Source organism: Portunus trituberculatus, chromosome 46 (assembly GCF_017591435.1).
Source record: "Portunus trituberculatus isolate SZX2019 chromosome 46, ASM1759143v1, whole genome shotgun sequence".
Classification (NCBI taxonomy): domain Eukaryota; kingdom Metazoa; phylum Arthropoda; class Malacostraca; order Decapoda; family Portunidae; genus Portunus; species Portunus trituberculatus.
Genome location: NC_059300.1, coordinates 17,297,503 through 17,325,002, shown reverse-complemented (window position 1 = coordinate 17,325,002; position 27,500 = coordinate 17,297,503). Strand labels below are relative to the sequence as shown.

General features: G+C 40.7%; 2 protein-coding genes across 2 annotated transcripts in view; one reads left to right on the top strand and one right to left on the bottom strand.

Moving 5' to 3' along the window:
- LOC123519817 overlaps positions 1-23,135 on the top strand; it is a 23,496-nt gene extending 361 nt beyond the window's left edge. The window contains exons 2-7 of the mRNA XM_045281337.1: positions 11,221-11,308; positions 18,298-18,453; positions 18,636-19,067; positions 22,104-22,205; positions 22,437-22,556; positions 22,732-23,135. Of these exons, the coding sequence (XP_045137272.1) occupies positions 11,222-11,308; positions 18,298-18,453; positions 18,636-19,067; positions 22,104-22,205; positions 22,437-22,556; positions 22,732-22,974 (1,140 nt within the window). The 5' untranslated portion in view covers position 11,221 and the 3' untranslated portion in view covers positions 22,975-23,135. The remainder of the gene's footprint in view (positions 1-11,220; positions 11,309-18,297; positions 18,454-18,635; positions 19,068-22,103; positions 22,206-22,436; positions 22,557-22,731) is intronic.
- LOC123519736 lies at positions 6,204-8,823 on the bottom strand. Its single transcript, XM_045281241.1, has 4 exons — positions 8,158-8,823; positions 7,852-8,050; positions 6,747-7,687; positions 6,204-6,548 (listed from the first exon to the last, which is right to left on the bottom strand). Exons 1-4 carry the CDS (start codon positions 8,821-8,823, stop codon positions 6,204-6,206), a joined length of 2,151 nt encoding a protein of 716 aa, XP_045137176.1.
- Positions 23,136-27,500: the final 4,365 nt, after the last annotated feature.

The window sequence follows — 27,500 nt, the reverse complement described above, 5'->3', positions numbered from 1 at the left end:
TATCCCCCTCAACTCGGCAACAATACGATCAAGGTAGATCGAGAAGTATGTAAGAACAATTATGACAGACTCAGAAACTAAAATTCGAGAGAAGAACGGTGAGGTATCTACAGCTGAATACGACTTGCGATACATGGGTTATTTATGAAGCTCAACTGCGAGATGGCTCTACGATACGAGCTTTAAGAGATATAAAGCCAAAAATGAGTTCATTCTTAACGTGATTTATCTATTGTTATTGGTTATAAAAGCAGTTATATACGTATTAAAGTAACTTCCTGCACGAGTTGGATAATGAAAAAAGCTTCGTAAGAAAATATAGGATTAGAGAAAACATTTTCTCCTGAGAAATGAAGACAAAGTTGGCAAAACTGAACTCTCATCTCACTCTTTTTGCTATTTATAAACAATACATTTGCTAGATCAACACTGTCAGGCCTCTCTAGATATTTGATTCCCAAAAGAGAACAGAAAATAAATATGCATTTTAAGTGTAAACTTATTATTTTGGAGAAATTTAATGTTAACAATATTGAATAATTCATCAACGGATATTGAGCTTAGAGACCGTTCGTCATCGGAAATCAGATATGACTCATATTAGTTTGGATTTCACTCGGGGAGGATCTCATCTCGTCGGTGACGTCGCTATTTGCTGTCACTTACACAGGCCATCGTTCCTGCTTCCAAAAACCCCGTTTGATCCTGCGCTCACAGCTTCCTGCCCGTTACTCTTTATCCTGCCCAACCTGCTGGATGCAGTGGGTCTTGGATTAGAGACGGTCTCCTGCTAAATCTAAAATGACAATATTTGCCTCACATTCATATTCTTCAAAATAGAGACTTTTAAACGCGCGTTTTCGCGGTCTACTTCAACTCAAGTTGATGTTGAGGAAGACTAATGGATTCGCCTATAAAATAGCAAATGATATTCCAAAATACTATGTATACAGTTTAAGTGACACTAATACCCATAGACTATGAAAAAAAATATATATAATGAGGTTCTTCCGAGGCCTTTAATATTTGCTGATTAAAGACATTCATTCATGGCAACTACTAGAGATGTACCGATGCATCGGTATCGGTATCGGAATCGGCGGTATCGGCCCATTTTTTGGGTATCGGTATTGGTATCGGTATCGGCTTATTTTATACCGATACTTCCGATACCTAAAAGGAATTTCCTACATAGTGATATATTCGACATAAGATATTGATGATGCCAAATTAATATAATACGGCGTATTAAGTTTCCGTGGTGATTACCGTATGTCATAGAATACTGTTTTCTGTGGTAATAAGCCACAACCTCTAAATTGGACTTGTATGAAACGCGTATAAGCTAAACTCCGGCATCCTGTCACACGGTCGGTCATGAGTCACCACGCATTCTCACTGTCTCTCAGTCAGACGCTGCTCCACCCACACAAAGTTCACACAGGTGAAAAGCTTATGTTTTTAACTATAATCTAAGAATGTCAAACTTCAGATATTGAGAATCCAACAAAATGATTTGGTATATATATATATATATATATATATATATATATATATATATATATATATATATATATATATATATATATATATATATATATATATATATATATATATATATATATATATATATATATATATATATATATATATATATATATATATAGTTAGGCATTTTGCATTATTGTAAATAACAGCATATTCTTATTTGATTTATAATTAACAGTGCTAGTGCTAGCCTTTTCCAAGATATCATACTGGAATAGGTGGAAGCTCGAATTATATATGTATATTAATTTTAATGCAAGTTTAATTTTTGAGTTACTTGTGTTAACCTAAGGATGTAAAAATTCCATAACTAAGAAAGTAACGATTCTGTTTTGTAATCATGTGCATTGTGTATAATTTGTTGCATATTAATTATTTAAGATCATAGCAATACACTAGAAATTTAGAATAAACTAAACTTTTTTCTATTTAATTGAAAAGATTAGGTGAAAGCTCATTTTTCTGAATTGGTCTACTAATGTCTAATGAATTAATATCAAAGGATGTCAGATTTAATTAAAGAGAAACATACACAACAAAATGAGTTTCTTTTGCTAATATTTTGTGTCTGTTTTACAATTTTAATAATTTTAAAAATATTTTTGATCGCCAAAATATCGTCAATAAAATTAATAATGAAAATGCACAAGACCAAATGGTCGCTAAAGGAGTAAGAAGTAAGAATTTAAAATAACTGACAAGAATCAGAAGACTGAGAAGATATTCATTCCAATTACTGAGTAATTTACCTTTGCAAATGGCTTCAAAAAGCTTCTAGAATTGCTCCTATTTCACAAACGTTCTCAGAAGGACTTACAGCATCCCCCAAAACAAAGCCTCCCATCTGATAACGCTCGTCGTCCACCAACTCATCCTGGTGTCCAGTGCAGTAATCACTATAAGTAGTAGTATCGGTATCGGTGGTATCGGTATTGGTAGTAGTATCGGTATCGGCGTAATTAGGTGGTATCGGTATCGGTATCGGAATCGGCCAAAATTTTGGTATCGGTACATCTCTAGCAACTACATAAACCTTAAGCAGCAAAATATTTAAATGGCAGCCATTTTAGTGGCCAGTGTCAGTTTCATAATCGTTTTCTTTTTCCTCAGCATTACACATGAAGTAATTAAAAATGCCGATTCATTTTGCTGTAGTAACTATACTATCCCACATTTCTAATTTTGTAACTGTGTTTACTCTCATCTGTCACAATATTGCAAAAATAAAGAAAATAATTTTCACTTCCTTTATGAATGTACAGAAATAGAATTGCATATTACTTTTTACATAACCTTATAATATTTCTAATTATCTGAGATTAAATCTCCAGAAACAAATTAAAAAGTGCATTAGTAATAATGCATTTAACATTGAATTACAGGACCTTATACCATGAAACTATGATGGATTGCTTCCCAGTCTTAAAGTTTCTCAGACCATATCGTTCACATTCAAATGTATCAGTTGATGGACTTCGAGAGCGAAAAAAAAAAAAAAAAATGAAATCTTAAACATGTTTGCTTATTTTCGTTGACATAATCAGACATATGATTAAGTACCACTGTCCCTTTCAGATATAGGCTACACTCAATTTTAAAATTACTAAGTACTCAAATATAACAAAAAAGAAAAAAAATGTAAAAATATGATAGATCAATATCAACCCAATGGAAGGTACTATACTTTACCCAGAATTTATGAGATATTACCAGGAAACTTTAGATATTGTCATGAAAGAAAGCCGTATGGTGAGTAGAGACCAGTAATTCTTAACCTTTCACTACCATGTTCCCTCTTAGAATTTGTCCTTTCCTCCACACGCCCCAATAAATATATTTATTTCCTCCCAGATTTTAAAAAGAGAAAGACAATTACTTTTGCATTTTTCATAAATTCATTATTTGACCAAGCTCTCATTAAGAGAATGACAAATATAATTAGAAAAATTCCTGCTTTTTCCCAAGGATTCGCCCTTCCCTTGGAAATTACTGATGCCCAAGAGGTTAAGAAACACTAGTATATACTATGATAATTACCCTCAAAATTACAACTGTAGCTGAGAACACTTTAACGGGTGGAATACATCATATTATATATATATATATATATATATATATATATATATATATATATATATATATATATATATATATATATATATATATATATATATATATATATATATATATATATATATATATATATATATATATATATATATATATATATATATATATATATATATATATATATATATATATATATATATATATATATATATATATATATATATATATATATATATATATATATATATATATATATATATATATATATATATATATATATATATATATATATATATATATATATATATATATATATATATATATATATATATATATATATATATATATATATATATCTGGGCCTATAGCGCCTGAAGGTAACTTGAGCATTGGAAGCGATGTTCAACTTCCACTTATTAGTGACGCAGTCAATTTTATTTATAGTGATACCGTTATTAGGGCCCATATACCATATCATGGTGACATGTAGCTAACTTTAAACCACTCGACAAATGGCATAGCTCCAAAGCGATACGTGGTGGGATTCGAACCTACACGTGGACGTCTACCCGATCCACTTATCCACCTTATCCACTACGCCACCGCCTCCCTATATATATATATATATATATATATATATATATATATATATATATATATATATATATATATATATATATATATATATATATATATATATATATATATATATATATAAGATATTATTTCCAACAATACAAAGATATATGCAAAAAAAATATGATGTAAATATGTACACATTTAACCGAATACAACTGTCTTTGAAAATAACAATAAATAAGTAAATATATATAAATAAAAAAAGTCTCTCTCTCTCTCTCTCTCTCTCTCTCTCTCTCTCTCTCTCTCTCTCTCTCTCTCTCTCTCTCTCTCTCTCTCTCTCTCTCTCTCTCTCTCTCTCTCTCTCTCTCTCTCTCTCTCTCTCTTTTTATTTAAACTTTACATAAGGTTTTCACTACATTGATACACATGGTATTACATACATATATACATACATGGTAATAAATTAAAGTGTATATAAATACCGTCACTGTAGTCTTTAACCTAATGGCTTAAAGTACCACTTTTCCTCGTGGCACTATTTCAAAAGCCTTAAGTGCACTATTTGTCTGTACACTAATTAGTTTATAGCACCATTGGTGTGGGGCATGTTCCTCGCCACCTGTGAGCAGCAGTTTTCACCTGCTGGGTTGTCATTTCACTCACTGCTGGCACTACTGTAATGAACTTGTTCCACAAGCGAGCCACTCTGGAGATGAAGGTCCTCTGGTGCTGCCTGGCGCGAGACCTTGGCACCCCCACTTGCTCGTGGCTGGAGAGTACCGTTCTCGTATCTCTTTGAGCCACTCGCGGGGGGAGCTGTAGTCTTGCCAGGTGAGGTACGCCTTGCACCTGGGCCTTGTGGAACACCACCAGTGCTGCGACGTCACGACGATGTTCCAGCGTGTCCAGGGATCTCTCTTCCTGTTGTGGTGGCGGCGGGGGGGGGGTGTATCCTCCAACAGCCGCTGCACACGTCGCTCGATCTTATCCAGCCGTTGCAGGTGTGTAGCCGCGCTGGATATCCAGGTCAGAACCCCATACTCCAGGTAGGGTCTTATCTGGGCCTTGTACAGCAGTTGGATTCCACGTTTGTCCAGTAATAAAGCTACCCTTCGTAAGGCAGAGACCCGGAGAGAGGCTTGGTGGGCAACGTGCTTGAGGTGGCGGTCAAATCGGAGCTCTCGGTCTAGGTCCACTCCAAGAACTTTGATATATTCCTGGAGTGGGAGGGTGATGGAGCCAAACATCATTTTTCCTTCAACCTCCTGTCTGGCTGCTAGAGACTGAGAGATCACCATTGCCTGTGTCTTCTCAGGGACGAACTGCACCTGCCAGCGCTTTCCCCACTCTTGTATCACGCCGAGTTGTCGGCTGACGTCATCGATGGCGTGACAACAATTCTGGCGAAGGTAGGAGATGGACAGCGTGCAATCATCAGCATATGCGGAGATTGCTGGCAGGCTCCTGAGAAGGTCGTCAATATACAGGTTCCAGAGGACCGGTCCCAGCACAGATCCCTGAGGGACTGAGGCTCCCACTGGAAGGTCCCCTGACTGCTGCCCGTTGACGACGACATGTAGGGTTCTTCCTTGTAGATAGTCGCTCATCAACATTAGCAGGTGGCCTTGTATGCCTTTGGCACGAAGCTTTTCAAGCAGGCCTGCATGCCATACCCGATCAAACTCTCTCTCTCTCTCTCTCTCTCTCTCTCTCTCTCTCTCTCTCTCTCTCTCTCTCTCTCTCTCTCTCTCTCTCTCTCTCTCTCTCTTTTTTTATATATATATATATATATATTATATATATATACATGGGACAGTTAAATGTGCCTATGCTAAAGCTCATCCTTGCCGTAGGTGAGCTATCTTAAAGCTACTGCCCTTACACTTACATTATAAACAAATTGTAATGTAGTAATAACTAAACTTAATTTTAACAGATATTATTAGTTGATACTTAAAAATACTATGTACATCCTAGGCGAAGCATTATGTACAAAATTGACATTAAGGAGGGTGTAGACGCAGCCACCTATGGGCTGCTACCTTAATTTGCTGTGTGGACAGGCCCCTCACATCCACATCTGTAGTGAGCTCGTTCCACCACACCACCGCTGCTGATGTAAAGGCACGCTGGTGAGTAGAGCTATGGGACCTCGGGACTTCCAGGAGGAGGTCATTGGCCGACACCGTCCTCGTGCCAACCTCGTGTCTCCTCCAGGTTGCCCCTAAGTCCGTCAGGTGGGGTACGCGCTGCACTTGTGCCTTGTGGAGCACTGTCAAGGCGGCAACTCTCCTGCGGTGCTCGAGGCTGTCCCTCAGGTCGTGCCGCTGCTGTTCCTCCTGCTGCCGCTGCTCTTGCTGTTGCTGTTGCTCTTGTTGAGGCTGTCGGTGTTGCTGCCTCCTCCGCCAGTGTGGTTGGTGTTGTTGATGATGTGTAGCGCCGCTAATCAAGCGCTCTGCCCGGCGCTGTACTTTATCTAGTAGGCTGAGGTGGCAGCGGGCACTTGACATCCAGGTAAGAGGGGCGTATTCCATTATAGGCCTTACCTGGGCCTTGTAGAGTGTGAGGAGGCCGTCAGCATGGAGGAGGTGTTTCATCCGGCGCAGTAGGTTCACCTTAGAGGAGGCGTTCCGCGCCACTTTCTCCAGGTGACGGTCGAACTGCAGCCTGGAATCCACCTCCACCCCAAGGATTTCAATGGTGTCCTGCAGAGGGATGGTGTCTGGCCCGAGACGCAACTTTCCACGCAGTTGGTCTGCTTCTCCCTGTGAGCGGGTGATCACCATGGCCTGGGTTTTCTCAGGGGCAAACTTGACTTGCCACCTTTCTCCCCAAGCCAGGATGTCCTGTAGCTGCCTATTGACTGCCTGCACCACATTCTGGGCTTCTCCCCTCTCGTAAGCCCAGGAGAGGGTGCAGTCATCTGCATAAGCAGCCGCTTCGGGAGAACTCTGCAGTAGATCGTTGAAATATATGTTCCATAGTATTGGGCCGAGTACTGAACCTTGGGGTACAGAAGCCTCCACTGGAAAGGAGGACGAGGTGCTGCCGTTCACCACTACGCGGAGGCTCCGTCCCGTGAGGTAGCTGGTGAACAGTTGTAGCAGGTCCCCGGTGATGCCCAGCTGCTGGAGTTTAGTAGTCAGCGCATGATGCCACACAGAGTCAAAAGCACCGGCAATGTCTAAGGCGATCACCAGGGAGGGGCGTCCGGCATCAAGGGCATCATGCCAGGATTTGGAGAGCAAGAGGAGGAGATCAGAGGTTGAACGGCCTTTTCTAAATCCAAATTGCTTCGGAGATAGAAGGTGATTCTCCTCAAGGTATTTGTTGATCTGCTCACCAATTATCCTCTCAAAGATCTTGCTCACCACTGAGAGGAGGGAGATGGGTCGGTAATTTCCTGGCTCTGCTCTTGACCTCTTCTTGTGCACTGGTGTAATTCTCGCCTCCTTCCAAAGTGATGGCCACTCCCGGTCTGCAGGCACTGCCGGAAGATGAGTGCGAGGGGGGCTGTTAGTTCAGTCGCACAGTTTTTAAGTATATGTGGGCTTAATCCGTCAGGGCCTGGTGCCTTCCTGGTGTTCACTCCTCTCAGGAGTCTTCCTACGTCATCTTCAGTAATGACAACATTCTGAAGGGATGAGGTACCAAGACGGGTGAGGGCAGGTGGCTGCCTGTTGGGGTCATCAGTTGTCATTTTCCGGCTGAACTCTGCGGCAAGGAGATCAGCCTTTTCACGACTGGTGACAGCCAGGTCTCCGTTAGGTTTGGTAAGGGCTGGGATTCGCACTTGATGGGAGATGCCTTGTCTCTCCTTCACCATGTTCCACCATTGCTTAGCATCAACCTGGTTAGAGGAGAGTTTTTCTTGATATCCGTCTCCCATCTGGCCTTGGCCCACTTTGCTGTCTTTACCATTATCTTGCACGCTCTTCTGTGCCGGGCTTTATTGACCTGCGTGGGATGTCGCTTGTAGTGTTGCCACGCTCTATATTTATTGTCAGCAGCGACTCTACATTGGTAGCCAAACCATTGTTGGTCCTTAGGGTTTGTTGTGTACACCCTGTGTGGCACAAATTGTTGTTGTAGGGAGAGAAGGACGGTGGTAAAGGCGATGGTATCGTGGTGTGGGTCTCCAGTCAGTACGGTGTGCCAATCAGTCGCTGACAGAGACCGCTTCATAGCCTCCCAGTCAGCACGCTCCCATAACCAGATGACTCGCTGTTGTTCCTCCTCTCTAGCAGCGGAGAGATTGATGGAGGACAACACTGCATAGTGATCAGAGCTACCCACACGGTCCAGTGGGCGGCACATCACACAAGCCTCTGGCAGATCAGAGAGCACAGGATCCAGGGAGCCTCCACGCTGGTGTGTTGGGAAGTTGACATGGTTGTGGAGACCCTGCACTACAGTGAGGTCTGTGAAGGCTCTCATCACCAAGTGTTGGTTGAGGTCCCCTACAATAACTACATGTTGGCAGTTATGGGCAGCCATGATGTCATCGAGGTGCTCAGAGAGGTAGTTTAGGGGAGCGTTTCCTTGCCACTGTGGTCTGTATGCTGCACACAGTAGCAGACCGCTCTCATCTGCGAGGATGACGCGGAGAAAGACGATCTCCATAACAGCGGGATGTCAACTGGCAAAACATCAACCTGCATCCCGTCGCGGTGACACACAGCTATACCACCTCCCTGCCTTCCTTGTCTGTCTCGCCTCACCCATGGCGAGTATCCGGGAATTTTGTCGCATATTGTGATGCAGCTTTCATCAAGGAAGGTCTCTACAGCCACTACTACATCCACCCGATGTCTGAGGATGAATGTGTGTGTTAGTTCTCCTACGTTTGTCCTGAATCCCCCCTCACATTAGCTGAGAGGACCGTGATGCTGCTGGCGTCCATGTTACCTTATCAGGCAGCTATTTGTTGGGGGTGAAGGGGCTGGACCCAGGGCGAGTATGTAGGAGGCTGCTGCAGGACTGGCTGGGGGTGTGGCGCTGGGTGGGTGGAGGTGGGAGGGTGACGCTCAGATAAGATTGCGCGTAGAAGTCGCTCTTGCCTGGCTTCCGCGGCTTTGGTGAAACACTGCTCTTCAGTGTGGCCACGACGTAAGCAGTAGTTACACTCTAGCCTCCTGTTTACCTCTGCTTGACGTTTTCTGCAATGATCAGCTGTGTGTCCTCTCCAGCCACAGAAATCACAGACCTCCACTGAGCAGTTGTTTGATGTATGTCCTCGCTGGCGGCAGCGGCCACAGAACGGGGAAGTCACTCTTGTTATCGTGTCCCGCCACCTGTTGTTCCTTGCAGTGCTGTTTCTCCCCGTATCGCCCCTGAGGGTAGCAGGGGAGGGGCGTGGGGGGTGACGAGGGTGGTCAGGTGGAGCGGAGGAGGTGGTGTCAGGTGCGGCAGGGTTGGTGATGGTGGGAGGGGTTGCTTGTTGGCTCTGGGTAGACTGTTGGCGCGTGCGTGGGGGGGCGGGCGCGGACAGGTTTGTTGTCCGGATCGTCGTGGGTCACCCTTTGCAGCGGTTGAGGCTTCCCAGACTGCCACCAGGTCTGCCAGTGAGGGTGTTCAGTGCACACCTCCTGCCAATCACTATCTATTTTGCTGGGGAGGGCGCTGGTTGCTTGGGTGACCAGGGGTGGGGTGGGAGCCTGCTGGATCAGCTGAGAGTAGGCGTCAATGTCACTGATTATATCTACTAGTGATGCTCTCCTTAGTTGTATTTTGTCTCCGTGTTTTTCAAACGCCGTCACTCTAGACTTGAGAGAATATATTTCGTCTCTCTGCCTGATGATAATTTCTACGAGCTCTTCAGCGGGACAGGAGAGTAGGTCCGTTTTAGTATCGTCTTCGGTTGTTGGCTGTATTGAAGATTGGTCGGGGGGGCTGGGTTGGTCTGGTGGGAGGGTGGCGACAACAGGGGTGGCCACGTGGGTGACAGGGTGAGGTATGTCTTTGGTCCTTCTAAGCTCCTCCGACCGTAGGCAAGAGAAGGTACCTTCGGTGTGGCAGTCGCTGCACGCCTGGTTTGGGCAGCCTGTCTGGCTACAGGCTGTGGAAGGCTTCACTCTTACAGAGTAACTGCAGATGCAGCAGTACCTTGCAGCAGGATAACCTGACTGGCCCGCCCACGCAATTTTCTTGTGTGGGGGATCTAAGTCAAGCTCGGTGTTGGCCATGTGGTATGGGTGGGGGAGTCAGGCAGGAGGAGAGAGAGAGAGTGAAAGTGAAGTAGGTAGGAGTGGTGAGTCGCGCTCAGGTCGGGTCAGGTCACAATCCCTTTTCAAGGTCACTCCGAGAGCTGCACGTTCCTGGTTTCCTACGCGTGAGGATTCACTATTCACCACTATCACTCACTGTTTTCAACACTGTTACACTATATTTCTTCTCCAAAATTAGATCAACGCACTAATGAAGCACTCACAGCACCACTTGTCACTGATCGTGGTTGTGGATCGTGGTCACTGGATCGTGGTTTGGTGTACCACTTTCTAAGTGGTACACCAAAGATGCGGTTGGGTAGTGATATGGGCCGGACCTAATATGGGTACCACTATAAATAAAATTGCCTGCTCCACTAATGGGTGGAAGCTGAACAGCGCTTCCCATACTCTTCAAATAGGCCTATAGACGCTATAGGCCATAACAAAAATAAGAAGGAAAAAAACATTACATAGTCAGCGGCCTGTAGTCAACTCTTGCAATGGTGGGCACTGTACAAAACTACGAGTATAATTGATCCTGATAAGTCATACTTATCACATTCGTCTACAAATGAGACAATGTATTTCTGTAGCTCTGGTCATGTTCTGAGAACTATTTTGAACAGGCTCTAGTGAGATAATGTTTTCAAGAGTTTCTTTTTTTTTTATTCCAGCTATGGCTTGAAATTTATTTATAGCCAATGGGAAAATCACCTGTGAGATCTTGCCTCCTCACCACAGTGATCCTTTGAAATAATCCTGGTGAAAGAGTATCTGCCACAGTTTTCAATGTTTGTTTTTCATTTCAAAGGATGCTGGTGACAGTGACATTGGTGAGCTGTCTGTTGGGCAGTGTAGCAGCTCAAGACTCGGCCCTTGGAAAGACAGCCTATGTACAGGTATATATACACTCAGTCTTTTTCCCTGGTTGTACCAAGGAAAGCTCTTTTCATATACATAGATGAAGAGCCATTCAGTATAGAAAAAGGTACTGCTCCTGTTAACATTTCTTCTATCTATATATTTATTAATTCTATTTAATTATTCATCTTATCTACTTATATTTACCTCCTTTTTTCCTGGGTCTGTAATTTACCAGTATAAAATAGCATGACTGTGTGTTTGTATGTGTATGTGTGCGTATTTACCTAGTTGTACCTAGTTGTATATAATAGAGTTTGAGCGGGGGTCATGGTGATCTGCCTCCATATTTACTTTTATCCAACTTTTCCTTGAATTTGTGCACACTTTCTACTGCTACAATCTCTTCACTCAATCCGGTCCAGATGTTCACCATCCTATGTGGAAAACTAAACTTTTTAATGTCCCTTAAACATTGACTTTGCATGATCTTGGAGTGTCCTCTTGTTCCTCTATCTCCATCCTACGTCAGTGATACAAGGTATTATCTATCTTTCTTTTCCATACGGTTTACTAACTTATACATCGTTATTAGATTTCCTCTTTCCCGTCTGTCCTTTGAAGATGCTAGTTCCATTTCCTTCAATCTTTCTTCATAGGAAAGATACTTAATTTCTGGGACCATCTTTGCAGCATTGAGGGAGACAGTGGAGTAGTGAATAAGGTGGTGAGCGTGGGACCGGGGAAACGTCCACAAGTAGGTTCGAATCCCACCACATACCACTTTGAAGTTATGACATTTGTCGAGTGGTTTTAAGTTACTTACATATCACCATGATATCCAGGTTCTAGGTGGTTACACCAAAGATGCACTTGGGCGGTGATATGGGCCTTAATATGGGTACCACTATAAATAAAATTGCCTGCGCCATTAATGGGCGGAAGTTTAACAGCGCTTCCCACATATACTTTTCAAGTATGCCTACAGGCGCTATAGACCATAACGTATGAAAAAAAAAAAAATGACAGTAACCCCTTCTCTGTTCCTCCTACTTACTCTATTCTCATTTCCGTTCCAAAGCTGGATGTTGCGTCAATGTGCGGAACGATTTGACTTGCTCTTGTGTAAACACTCTTGAATCTTTCACCTTCAACTCGATAGTCATTCATTAACTAAATTTATCTGTGCTGTCTATCTCTTTCATAATTCCTCTGACAATAGTAAATTCTTTGACTATTTAGTGGAGTACATTCTATCCCTCGGTCCTTTCGTGGAGATTTCTATTCATGGAGATTTCAATGTTTACCACCAGCTTTGGCTTTCTTCTGCCTTCATTAACCATCCTGGTGAAATAGCCTTCAACATTACTATCCTTCATGACCTAGAGCAACTGGTGCAATACCCTACTCGTATTCTTAACCATCTTAGAGATACGCCCAACATTCTTTATATTTTCCTTACTTCTAATCCTTCTGCTTATGCTGTTACCCTATCTTCTCTCTTGGGCTCCTCTGATCACAACCTCATATTTGAATATTCTATTTCTCCAGTCCCTCCTCAGGATCCCCCCAAGTCGGAGGTGCCTTTTTCCTGGAATGATTACTGTTGCTGTGTCAGAGACCCATGTCTGTGTGCTAAATACATAATGGAGGTGATAATGTCTGGCATGGGGGCGTACATTCCTCACTTTTTTTCTCAACCTAAACCTTCTAAACCTTGGTTTAACAGCCTGTTCTGGTGCTATAAATGATAGTGAGGTTGCCCACAAAAGATACTTGAGCCTTTCATCACCTGAATCTCATGCACTTTATATTTCTGCACGGAATCATGCCAAGTCTGTCTTTCAACTTGCCCAACACCTATTCATAAATAGAAAATGTCAAAATCTTTCTAACTTCAACTTCCCTTGAGACTTCTGGCATCTGGACAGAAACATTTCCAATAACTTTACTTCTTCATCTTTCCCTACTTCTTTTCAACCTGATGGCACCACTGCCATCACATCTGTCTTTAAAGCTGAACTCTTCTCTCAAATCTTTGCAAACAACTCCACTTTGGATGATTCTGGGCTCCTCCTCCCTCTGACTATTTCATGCCTACAATAAAAAGATCTTCGTAATGATGCTTTCCATGCCCTCGTTGGCCTAAACCCTCGGAAGGCTTGTGGACCTGATGGGGTCCCTTCTATTGTTCTCAAAAATTGTGCTTCCATACTTGCATCTTACCTGGCCAAACTCTTTCAACTATGTCTATCGACTTCTATCTTTCCTTCATGCTGGAAGTTTGCCAACATTCAGGCTGGTCCTAAAAAAAGATGACCATTTTAATCCCTCAAACTACCGTGCTATTGCTTTAATTTCTTGCTTGTCTAAAGTTTTTGAATCTATCCTCAATAGGAAGATTCTCAAACATCTGTCACTTGACAATCTTCTCCCTGATCGCCAGTATGGCTTCCGTCAACGGCGCCCTAAAGGTGATCTTCTGGCTTTCCTTACTGAGTATGTCATCTTCTTTTAGAGATTTCGGTGAAACTTTTGCTGTTGCGTTAGACATATCAAAATCTTTGATCGAGTCTGGCACAAAGCTTTGATTTCAAAGCTGCCCTCCTACGATTTCTATCTTTCTCTCTGCAAAGTTATGTCAAGTTTCCTTTCCGATCGTTCTATTGCAACCGTGGTAGACGGCCACTGTTCTTCTCCTAAATCTATTAACAGCGGTGTTCCTTAGGGTTCTGTCACCCATTCGCTTAATTTTTATTACTCATTAATGATCTTCTTAACCAAACTTCTTACTCTATCCACTCCTACGTTGATGATACCACTCTACACTTTTCCACGTCTTTCAGAGACGACCAACCCTTCAAGAATTCAACAGATCACGCAGGGACGCCACAGAACGTATGACTTAATAGTCTTCAATCCTTCAAAAACTCAATTCCTTCATCTATCAACTCGACACAAACTGCCAGACAACTATTCCCTCTTCAGTGACACTCAGCTGCCCCAATTTTCTACACTGAATATCCTCGCTCTGTCCTTTACTCATAATCTAAACTGAGGCGTCTTCGCCAGTTTTTCCTACACCTCTAGTTGCTATTTCTGTAAAAGGGCCTTATCCGTCCTTGTATGGAGTACTTATTATTCGCATGTTTGGGGGGAAGGAGTTCCATTCATACAGTTTTGTTAGATAAGGTTGAATGAAAAGCAGTTCGTCTCATGAACTCCCCTCTTCTGATTGACTGTCATCAGCCTCTTTTTCACCGTCAGAATGTTGCATCTCTTGCTCTCTTTTATTGCTATTTTCATACTAACTGCTCTACTGATCTTGCTAACTGCATGCTTCTCCTCCTCCTGTGGCCTGGCTGCACAAGGCTTTCTTCTTCCTCTCATTCCTATTCTGTCCAACTCTCTAATACAAGAGTTAACTAGTACTTTCAATCATTCTTACCTTCCTCTGGTAACTTCTGGAACTCCCTGTCTGCTTCTGTATTTCCATCTTCCTATGACTTGACTTCTCTTAAGGGAAAGGTTTTAAGACATTTGTCTCTGACTTTTGTATAACTCATAATAACTTTAAGGGAACTGATAATCCAGTGGGTCTTTCTTTTTTGTTGCCCTTAGCATAAAAAAGTCCATTATCCATAGGAGTCTTCTATGTGGTACTTTGTTGAAGCCTTCCTACGTAATATCTGAATACACCAAGTCTCCCTTGTAGTTCATCTGTTACTCTTGTATAAAAGCTTACTAAATTTGTCATGCATGATATTCCATTTCTAAAACCAAATTTGGAATTATTTATTATTTCATTTTCCTCCAAATATTCTAACCATTTTTCCTTAATTATAATTCCATAGATCTTTCCCGCAACACTTGTTAGTGACACTGGTCTATAATTTAAGAACTCAATCTTTTTTCTCCTTTGTATATCAGGACTATATTTGCTCTTCTATTCCTTTGGTACCTTCCCTTCCATTAGAGAGCGGTTTATCACATCCCAAATTGATTCCACCAGTTGTTCTCTACATTCTCTCAGTGTCCATCCTGACATTCCATCTGGCCTCATTGCCTTTCTTACATCCACCTTTTCTAATAATTTGCTAATTTTCTGTTTATGTACCCCAACGTTTCTTAATCCTTCCTGTGCCGCTTAGTTATTTGGTTCTATGAAATCTCCTTCTTCATTAAATACTGATTTAAAGCTCTCATTCATAAGTTCATTAATTTCTTCTGTTGTTTCATATATCCTATTTCCCTTAATTAACTTGGTGATGGTCTCTGTTTGTCATTTTTCAATTTATATACGGTATATACTTAAAAAGAAGCTTGGGTTCTTTTTTTACATCTCTTCACTGTACATCCTTTTCAAAATCCCTCTCCTTCTCCCTTCTTATTCTATTATATTCGTTCCATGTCTCTTTATATTGCTTTTTATTTTACTTCATTCCGTTGCTTCCTTAATTTTTTCCAAGCTGTATCCTTACACTTATTAGTTTTTGCACATATAGTATTATACCACGTGTGTTTGCTCTCTTTTTACTCTGTATTCAGGAATTTATCTCTTTACCCTCTCATTATAATTGTTTAGGAATATCTGATACTTATTATTGGACTGTCTTGCCTTGCATGATTTTCTTCTTATCAATACTACCAAAGTAATTTCTTAATTGTTCAAAATTTGTCTTGGCATAATTCAGTATTTTCTTGTTTTGTGTCCCTCATTACATTAATTTCAGAATTTCATGATTCTCTAATTCAATTTCTAGAACCACATGATCACTTTTTCCCATTGGACTATAATATTTGATGGTTGGACAAGGTTGTTTATTTATTTATTTTTTTTTTTTGTGAATACCAAATCCAGCATAGATGGTTCATCCCCTCTATACCTTGTGTAGTCCTTCACCCATTGTTCCAATGCGTTTACCATTGCCAGTTGTAACACTTCTCCCCAACGTTCAGCGTGACTGTTTACATCCATTTCTTCCCAATCTACATGTTTGTAACTTAGATCCTCCCACAAGTAGCACTCTTCTGTCCTTCCGTAACATACTGTCCAGGTAATTAATTTAACACTTCATTTTGCATTTCTTCATGTACAGCAAGCCGCCATGAGTCTACGGTGACACATATGTTACTATGATACTCCTCCTTTTCCTCCCATTGGTCTTAATTGTTATGCTTAAAACCTCTGCCAGTCCATCTCAGTACTATATAATCCTCTCGAGGCATTATCAATACTCCTACTGCTTTTCCCTTTCTGTCTCTCCTCTGAACATTATATCCCTGTTTTGAAATTCACTTGGACGTCTTCACTTAACTGTTTCTGTTATACATACCATGTTCGGTCTTTTTTCTAATACATAATCTCTCATTTTCAATCTTCCTGCTATAAATCCATCTAAGTAACTTTGTATACATGACTCTTAATCCATTCCTTCCCTTTCCCGAATATACCATTTCCTTAGCCTCATGTCTAGCACTCTCTACTGAAATTTCTTCTCGTTCTCTGTACTTCTCTCATTTTTTTTCCTTAGCTTCACTTCTAAGTTCTCCCTCTTTCTTCCCTTTCCTCCTGATTCATATCTCTCCCTATCCAAATATTGTTGTAATCTATTTTACCAGACAGCTTTCCAGTCTTCGCTAATATTTCTTCTACCCCTATTTATGATATTTTAACTTTTAGTTGTCTTCTAGTCCCCTCACTATATTTACCATATCTGTATATTTCTTCTACTTCCCTTTCAAGACTCTGTTCTTCGTCTTGGACCACTGAGATCATTTGCTTAATCATCTCTTTCTCCTTTTCCCTCACAAATTTTGCTGAGTTCTTTTTCTCATGTAGTCCATATTCCATGCACTTCTTTTTGTCCACCATATCTCTCATTAATTCTTCCTTTCTCTTTGATCGCTTGTATGATTGTGTCCTTCGTTTTCTCTCTTATTTGTTGCTTAATTACTTCCACAAAATTCACTTTTTCTTCATGTTCTTTTTTTCCTGACCTTCTTCCATTCTTTCGGTTTTGTTTCGTTTATCCTCTCTCCTGTCCCCACACTAGTGTCTAGCCTTTCCTCTAGTCCTTGTAATGGCACTTCATAGTTCTCACATTTGCCTTAAGGGTGCTGTTTTCCTTTTTTTTATTTCATTCAGAGTTTTCTTCATGTTATTGATCATTTTAACAGTATTTTCTAGCTTGTCACATTTCTCCCTCAGTCCTTTGTTTTCCGTAATTAGCTGATCCTGCTTCTCAAATACCACAGTGATCATCTCCCTCAGTTACCTAATTTATTTTTCAACTGTGAATATCCTTCACAGTCATATTAGTTTTTTCCTCCTTGAAACCGGGAAATTCCCTTTCACTACTCCAACCTCCCAACTGTCGTAGTCCTAAAGGTGTTTCAATGGTCTACCTACATCTGTCTCCCCTGTTTAATCTGGCGGAAGCACCATCTATATTCTCCTCCTTTTCCATACTTTTTCAACCTCAACGCAAGTAGATTCAAAATAACTTAAGAGAGGATCACTTGCCTAACCCCCTCTCCCCCTGCAATACATCACCAGGTCTGCTGTGCTACGTTGTCCGCATTACATCGGATCTGTTGTTTAAAAGTCTGTCTTGTACGGTGTCACCGCCTTGTATGTGGTGTGTGTGTGTGTGTGTGTGTGTAATTCACCACGGTCGTCTGTTGGTCACCTAGCCAGCCTTCCCCATTACGGAGCGAGCTCAGAGCTCATAGACCGATCTTCGGGCAGGACTGAGACCACAACACAATCCAAACACCGGGAAAGCGAGGCCACAACCCCTCGAGTTACACCCCATACCTATTTACTGCTAGGTGAACAGGAACTACACATTAAGAGGTTTGCCCTTTTCCCTCGCCGCTTCCCGGGACTCGAACCCGGGTCCTGTCGATTGTGAATTCAGCGTGCTAACCGCTACACTACGCGGTGTGTGTGTGTGTGTGTGTGTGTGTGCTGTAGATGCTACCCAGAAGAGTAACTTAGCACAAACATCATTGTGCATTGCAGCTGATGGTTGGATGTCTTGGGGAGACTTCATACAAGGAGTATCTGGATTCAGTGGCTGCTGCTGGAAGGGAATGTGGAGCTGGTGTGGGTGTGCAAGGCTTCTTTCCTGGGCTAGCTTCCTTACTCCATAGTCCCTCCTTAGCACATTTCCCACAGGTTAGTCAACTTCTTTGTGTTTTATAATTTACAAATCAAGCACATAAGCCAAGTATCTGATTGAAGAGATTTCTTAACTTACTACCGTGTTCTTTGTGACATCACTTAAGTCTTCATATTAGGCTTCTGTTAATCTTTGATTTTGAGCTTTCTACAATGTAGGCCTGCTTCCTCGCCGGCAGGGAATTCCCTTCTCGCAGTCTGGCTCAGTGGTTCTCCAGAGACCACTAGGAGTACTTGGATCATCAAGGGTCACTCCTCAACATCCCGGGATACTTCCACAACAGCTAGGAGTGTTTGGTGCACAGCCAGGAATAACATTAGGGCAACCAGGAATATTAGCAGGACAACCAGGAATAATAGCAGGGCAACCTGGAATATTGTCAGGACAACCAGGCATATTGTCAGGACAACCAGGAATACTGTCAGGACAACCAGGAATATTATCAGGACAACCAGGAATATTAGCACAACAGCCTGGAACATTCCCACAAGAATCTGGAATATTCTCGTCACTACTAGACAGCCAGTCAAGGGTGACACCAGTGGGCATCACAGACTCAGTGCCTCCCATCTCCTCACCTGTTGGGCCTTCCTACCCAGGGATTCGGCAGGTCAGTTTATTAAAATAACTTTTGCCATTTTTTTTTTTACCTTTACGTTACACATATGACACATTAAGCAAGACAAAAGGCGTCTATAATTTACAAAGCTTGTAATAAGGTGGAGAGTGGCGACTGCTTGCTTGTGGGGTCACAGGATTGACAGCCTGCAGAAATGAAATGCTACTTATGCATTTCTATTTGAATGTTGTGGGGCAAGCGAGGATAATGACACTACCACACTGAGAGAGAGAGAGAGAGAGAGAGAGAGAGAGAGAGAGAGAGAGAGAGAGAGAGAGAGAGAGAGAGAGAGAGAGAGAGAGAGCGCAGTGGATGACAAGCAAGCAGACAAAACTAACACTAAAACTCTTCAATCACTTGATTTTTTCTCTTCATTTACCTGTCTTTGTAGGTCTACAATTTCATTTCTTTCTTCCTTTGACTGAGGGCAATTTAGTTCTTTCTCTCTCTCTCTCTCTCTCTCTCTCTCTCTCTCTCTCTCTCTCTCTCTCTCTCTCTCTCTCTCTCTCTCTCTCTCTCTCTCTCTCTCTCTCTCTCTCTCAGAAATACCTATTGACGTTGTAAATAACTCCCTCAGCTTTACTATGAACGTGGCCATATGGCGAGCTTGAAGATGTGGAATGATGCATAACGAGAACGTGTGTCTGGATGCCAAGAAATCAGAATTCCTCCACTCTCTAAGTGGCAATGGCAGCGTTTATGAACTTGTGGAGGAAGCAATAATGTCACCCTCCCCCATTCATATGCCATGTTTACGACTGGGGAAACGAAAGTTACAAAACCTTTATACAATTTACATAAAACACCCTTTGATTTTACCTATGTGGTGGTGTAGAGCTTATCTTTGGTGTTGCCACCTAGAACCTGGATATCAAGGTGACATGTAGGGAACATTAAACCACACGACATATGGCAAAATTTCAAAGCCGTATTTAGTGGAATTCGAATATATATATATATATATATATATATATATATATATATATATATATATATATATATATATATATATATATATATATATATATATATATATATATATATATATATATATATATATATATATATATATATATATATATATATATATATATATATATATATATATATATATATATATATATATATATATATATATATATATATATATATATATATATATATATATATATATATATATATATATATATATATATATATATATATATATATATATATATATATATATATATATATATATATATATATATATATATATATATATATATATATATATATATATATATATATATATATATATATATATATATATATATATATATATATATATATATATATATATATATATATATATATATATATATATATATATATATATATATATATATATATATATATATATATATATATATATATATATATATATATATATATATATATATATATATATATATATATATATATATATATATATATATATATATATATATATATATATATATATATATATATATATATATATATATATATATATATATATATATATATATATATATATATATATATATATATATATATATATATATATAGTCACACACACACAACACCAATACTACTAGTAAGTAATATTATTACTACAACAACAATAACAACTACTACTACTACTACTACTACTACTACTATTATTATTAAAACTACTACTGCAATTTACTATTACTAATACCACTACTGCTACTACTGTCAGTTCTACTATTAATTACGTACTGATGTTATTGTTAAAAAAGCCCGCCTGTATGATATACGGGTGGTAGTGCCGCGCGCCCGAGCGCGGGAAACTCGTGCAAGCTTGTCATACTTGTCGTCTTTGTGTATTATGCTGCTATTTTTTAGTCACTATATCGCCTTCGAAGAGGAAAGTGGACGCTTCTCTCTTCGGAGAGAGAGAGAGAGAGAGAGAGAGAGAGAGAGAGAGAGAGAGAGAGAGAGAGAGAGAGAGAGAGAGAGACATTTGCTAATATTTTAGACACAAGCGGGACGCATGTAGCTTATCTTTCGCGAGGAAGAGGGGAGGGAGGGAAGGAGAGGAAACGAAGAGAGAGAGAGAGAGAGAGAGAGAGAGAGAGAGAGAGAGAGAGAGAGAGAGAGAGAGAGAGAGTGTGTGTGTGTGTGTGTGTGTGTGTGTGTGTGTGTGTGTGTGTGTGTGTGTTTTCACGAATGTTACAAGGCGGGACGCATGTAACTTATCTTTCGAGAGAGAGAGAGAGAGAGAGAGAGAGAGAGAGAGAGAGAGAGAGAGAGAGATGGGAACAGTCTATGCCATTGGGTAATTTTAGACACAAGGCGGGACGCATGTAGCTTATCTTTAGTGATTGGTGGAGACAAGGATGGTGGGAGGAGCACTAGGATTTCAAAGACAGCATACGGCGTGTGTAGTTGGTATCCAACACACTATACGGGACAACTGAACTGAAGAAAGCTCAGAAAAGAAATATGACGCCTACGTAAGCGTCACCGTATATGCTACTGGGGCTTCATGACGCCTACATAGGCGTCACCGTATTGAAGGGATTAACATTCAGAAAGAAATTTCTTCTGTTGTCCTGAAAAGCTCTGTTCATCATACTTCACCCTGGCTTATCAAACATTCATTCTCTTTTGTTTATTAATTCCCCATTTTGCTTTCTTGTAAATTTTAATTGGTTACTTCACATTCTTACTCAAGAGCACTTAAAGTATCTACATTTTTCAATGTTCTACATGAGTCTGACATCTTCATAACTTATTATCTAACACGTTGTTTTGTGTTTCTAGATCATTTTCCTTTTAGCTCATTTTACAACATAAAAGGCAACATCTGAACTCAGTTCTGGTGATAAAAGACCATAGTAACATAATTCAGTTGCAACAAGATAATTTCAATGGTGTGATTAATTTGTTCTGTCATAGTAACATAATTAATTTGCAACAAGATCATTTCAATGGTATAATTAATTTGTTCTATGTATGACTTCTTCGCACCATCTTCAGAAGCGGCAAGTCAGTCTGAACCTTGCAGATATCCAGCGAACAAGAGAGAATATGCGTGCCCTGGTCAACAACTTTACCTGCATCCTCACTAAGTTGGCTGTGGTTGGTGGCTGCTTTCTGACATGCATCTAAGCAAATTCTCAGAGTTCAGACTTGTTAAAGAGAGCTCTTTCCATACTTTCAGTTAAATGGAATAAATTCATACCTAACAATTTTTAACATTTCTTTTTCATTTATGTAATCATACAATCTAAGACTTTTAACAAATCACAATATTAGTTTTTTTTTTTTTTTTTTTTTGCGGAGCAAATTACTGTATGTATTCTTATACAGGTGAATGCCAACCTGGACCTCAATCACTCAGGCCTCAGCAACAGTGTTATCAACTTGCCAGTTGCTAGAGAACTCAAGCAAGACCTCCTGAATGCAATCAACTACTGCACAGATACGACAGTGAGTTTGTTCTGTTTAACATACGGGAATGCATTAATTACCTGCAATTCCATCTATGTATATCTTTCTGACTTATCTATATCCCCTTCATCTTTACAGGAAGTTTTCTCATTATGTGATGTATGATCATTATACAAACAGAAACCTAACACTATTGCTAATGTTTTTTTAACAGCGATGTCTTCCATTAGAGAAGCAGCAACTCCCAATACCACATAAACTGAAACGGGTCATGGAGTATATCAAGTGTGAAAAGGAGATGCGTTTGAAGGCCTGTCACAAAAACAACATAAGGCAACGTGTCCAGAACATCAGCCTGGGCCACCTGCCTCATGATGGCAGCCAGTTCAATGGTGTAGAGGAAATAGTCACACTTTTAGTGGATGCACAGTCTGTGCATGAGTTGGAGCTCATCTAGACTAGTTAATTAAATGTAATGTGGTATGACCAAGCTCATACTGGTCTAATATGGTTGATAGAGTGATGTAACTGAAAAAAGAAAAAAAGAAACTTGTTTTCCAAATGAGTTTTGACACTGAACAGGAAAAGTTGTTTATAAAAAATAAAATTTTAATATTACATAAATAGTTTTATAAATAAAGCCCTACCTAACTTGTCTCAATGAATATACAAAAAAAGTCTTAGTTTACCATACCCCTGAATCCTGGTGGAGAAGCTTGTGCTATGTGGGAGATATTGGCTGAAGTTTTTTTTAAGTGTTAGTGATAGTAAATCTCAATTCCAATCCCCTTGTCGTATCTCTTCTTTCTAACTTTGCAAATGTGTCTTTTAAAACTTGGGAAAGGAGACATGATGTGATTGGTGCAGGCTGGCAGCTCTGAACTTTAAATAGGGATGTGTACAGAATTTAGGTAAACCGAAATATTGGTATTTTAACTTCGGTATTACCGATATTACCAGCATCAGATCAAATTTGATATTCCGCTGTACCGGTAATTTACTTTTTCAATACCGCTATACCAGTATTTTTACATATTTTCTTTCGGTATTATTATTTTTGGAACAATGTGCTGATACACACGTCCCGCACGTCCTCCTCGATTCCCGGCTCTCCCTTAGCAACTCCTACACCTGGCTGATTTGACATCACATGTATGAAGCCACGCTACTGACCACCAAGGGAGAGAGAAAAGAGAGATAATGAATAGAGAATGTGGAATTTAAACAGGAGATAGAAAAACATGAATAATAAATTAAGGAAATAGAAATAAAACAGGGTAGAAAGGAATAACACAAAGGACAAAGAAAATTAATAACGATAGAGGAATAGCAGGATATGGAAATTAAAATATGATAATGAATAAGGAAATAAGAAAATGATATAAAAACAGTGGAGGGAAAGAAAAATGGATAACGAACAAGGGAAGAGAATTCCCTATTCCCTTATTCATTATCATCCTCATTAACATTTCCTTTTCCCTTATTAATTATCCTCTTCCCTTGTCTGTTATCCAGTTTTTTTTTCTTTCTATCAGCTGTTTTATCATCATTTCCACTTATTTCCTTATTCATTGTCATATTTTCATTCTTATTTCCTCCTATTCCTCTATTCGTTTTCCATACCGGAGTACTCAATGAAAAAAAAAAAAACGTCTAAATAAACAGATTGCTGGCGAACTAAGTGGACCATTTTGGCACAACTCTGAAAGAGTTAATCGCCGCTCAGGTCAGGCCTGCTCCCTCTCCCCTTCCAGTGGTCCCAGCCAGGAGGCTGTAGATCACCCTACCCCACCCAACCAGGAGGTTTCTAACCCCCCCACACCATCCAGACAGGAGGGCAGCGCGGGGACTTTGCGGGAGAGGAAACGATTGCTGTTCCCGAGAGAGACAGACTTAACCTACCATGATAAACTAGTATGGACTGCTAAACTAAGCCGCACCTATAGGAGTTTCGAGGCGCTGTTCAAGGAAGGAACGCACCGGCCCTATGTAACAGTGGGGAGCCAGGATGTAGTGGATTTTCTCACTACACAAGGTTATGAGGGCATCATACTTCAAACGCCGGAGGAAGAAGACGAAGATGAAGATGACGACGAAGAAGACGACGAGGAGGAGGATGAGGAAGTGGACGTCCTGGGTAGTGGAAGTGAAGGGGAGGCTATTTCTCCCAAGGCCAGCAAGCCAAATCTCCCCTCCGACCCCCAGCCCCCATCCGGCAAGCAGGAAGAAGACGACGGCTGGGTCACCAAGACAAAGCGGCGACGAAGGCCTTCACCTAATAATACCTTTAGGTTGGTGCTTCCGAAGGCCGAACGGAAAACCACGCCAGCAGTTGCCCTCCGTGAGTCGCCCACCATCACAAAGTTAAGGCAAGAGAAACGGACGGGGAAAGTCTGCGAAGACGTGCTGACCGGCGTCTACATCCATGAAGAAAATCGCTTCGTGGGCAATATCAAGGGGTACACGGGATTCGGTGGTTACTTGAGCCACCCGTACCCAAAAGACAGCAGAGCACCAGTGAAGTGAGGTTAAACGTCACTGTGTCATCAGACTCGTGCCTGGACGGGTGACCGGTTGGGCCAGTGACGTTAAGCGACGCTGCGTCCGATCGAACCTGGACGGGTGACCATTTTCTTTTATTATGCAGATTTATTTATTTATGTATTTATTTAATGTTTTTTTTCCTTTTATTTGTATGCATTTATGTATTTATTTAATGTTTTCCACTTTTTAATTGTAACGCAGTAGCAAGCTGGACCGCCCAGCAACTTTGCTCTTTTTCTGTTTTTCTGTATTTCTGTTTTTTGTATCTTGTACTGTCCCACCCCTTGTTTGTATCTTCCCCCCCCCTTTTTCTCAATAAACGTTGAAACTTTGAAACTTGAAGGAAAAACTTACGAAAGTTATTGTTTTCCGCTACCCACATGTGTTAGATCCTGAGTTTCTTCTTGATGACCAACGGTTTGTCTCGGCAAAAAGACATAGAGAGGTGAAGAAAGAAGTCAGGTCGTCGCGCTGATTAAAGGAGAAGTTCCTGAAAAGGTATTTATCTCAGGCATAGGATACAGACCCCTTGCACTGTACATACATCAGCCTGAAATTTGTCTACGATGTAGCCGATGGAACCACAAGGCCTGGCAGTGCCAAGAAGACGTAAGGTGCAAATTCTGTGGCAGGAAACATCTCTCTAGTGTCTGTGGCGACAAGATAAGGAATGGAACACGCGTGGAGCCACGTTGTGCCAACTGTCAGATGGACCATAATGCTAAATCATCAGCATGCCCCCGGAAACCTGTGGTGAGGAGAAATACTACAAAAGCTAGAGAAGAATCAAGCAACCAACGTAGATACTGTACCGAAGTACACCAGCACCGTGGAGCGGCGTCAGTCATGCTAATCAGCCGCCCGTCCCTCCTCCGCCACCACCACCTAGCCTAGGAAGCACCGGAGGGCAAGCAGGTGACTGGCCAGCCCTGGGTGATACGCAGAGAGGAAGCGAGCAGAGAAATAATCCTACTCTCCTCTCTGTGCCGCCACCCCTCACACAGCGGAGTAGCGACTCAACCACCACCAGCGACCCACCACCCATCAGCCCCCGCTGCCTGCCAGCCAGGCCGCGAGCCACCACGAAGGGATTACCACTCATACAAGTGATGCTGCAGCGCCAGTAACTATGCCAGACGGGGAACTTAAAAGTTTCCTACAACATGTAGTGAGTAAAATTGAAGCCATTGATAAGAAAGTTAATGATCTACTGGAGGAAAAAGAATGCAATGCAAGGAGTGAAGCGAATGATAGTAATGAATCTGAGTCAGTGAAAAACAAAATTATCGATAAAAAAACATGTCTCAGGTTGCAAGAGTATAGTCGATAGTGCTGATAGTAGTGATCTGAGTGCTGAAAATGCAGATAAAGTAAGACATCCCATCATATCAGTTGGTGTAGATTTTAATGTTCTCATGCACAGGTGGCAGAAAAGTGGTAAGCAAAAGGATGAGTTTATTTCAATGTGGGGAGAAGTGCAAAGATGCGTGGATGCTGCTACAGCAATAATAGAGAGAGTGGATAAACTCACCTCTGTAGATGAACTTGACATTGACAATGGATCTGGACAATAACCTTAAAATTGTATCATGGAATGTAAACAGTGTTCGAAATAGAGTTGCAGATATTCATTATTATGTCACAAAACACTCATGTGATGTTATACTTCTTCAGGAAACATGTGATAGGGATGGTGGCTCTCTACTACAGCTAAGGGGGTATCAGTGTTATTACCTGTCTGCCGGCGAAGGAGTAAGAGGGCTTTCTACGTACGTTAAACAAACTATACCGTCGGAACTTGTTGCACAACCAGTAAGGGAGGAAGGTCTTGAAAGTATAGCCATTAAAATTTTTTTAGAGAGTGGTATGCTAAATATAGTAAATCTGTATATATCTAAAAATAGCTTCAATGTAAATAATATTCCTGACTGTATTTACGATGACGTAACGCTGATAGCTGGCGATTTCAATGCAAAGCATATGAAACTAGGAAACTTAAATGGTGTTGATAATATCAATGGAAATACATTTTATAATTTCTTGCAAGATCACCCCGATGCTCAGCTACTGGGAGCTCCTTGTGTAACGCACATTAAGGGTGGCAGGCTGGATTACGCCTGTATACTTAATGGTCAGGGGATTGGTGGGGAGTGCGAGGTGGTGTCAGAGTTGGTTAGCGACCACTTTGCCCTTGGCATCTCGATCCCGTTAAAAAAGATAAACTCTGCACAGACTTCAAGAAAGCGACTTACGCTGCCAAAGACGAAGGAAGGAGTTAAGAAAATTATCAGTTGTATCACAGAGTGGAACAGGAGCTATGAACCAACCAGCCTGGATCAATATTATGAAGACTTCATTATTAAAATTAATGATATTTTGAGTAATGCTCAGAGATGCCATAAAATACATAACAAAAGGTAATACAAAACCTATGCAGAC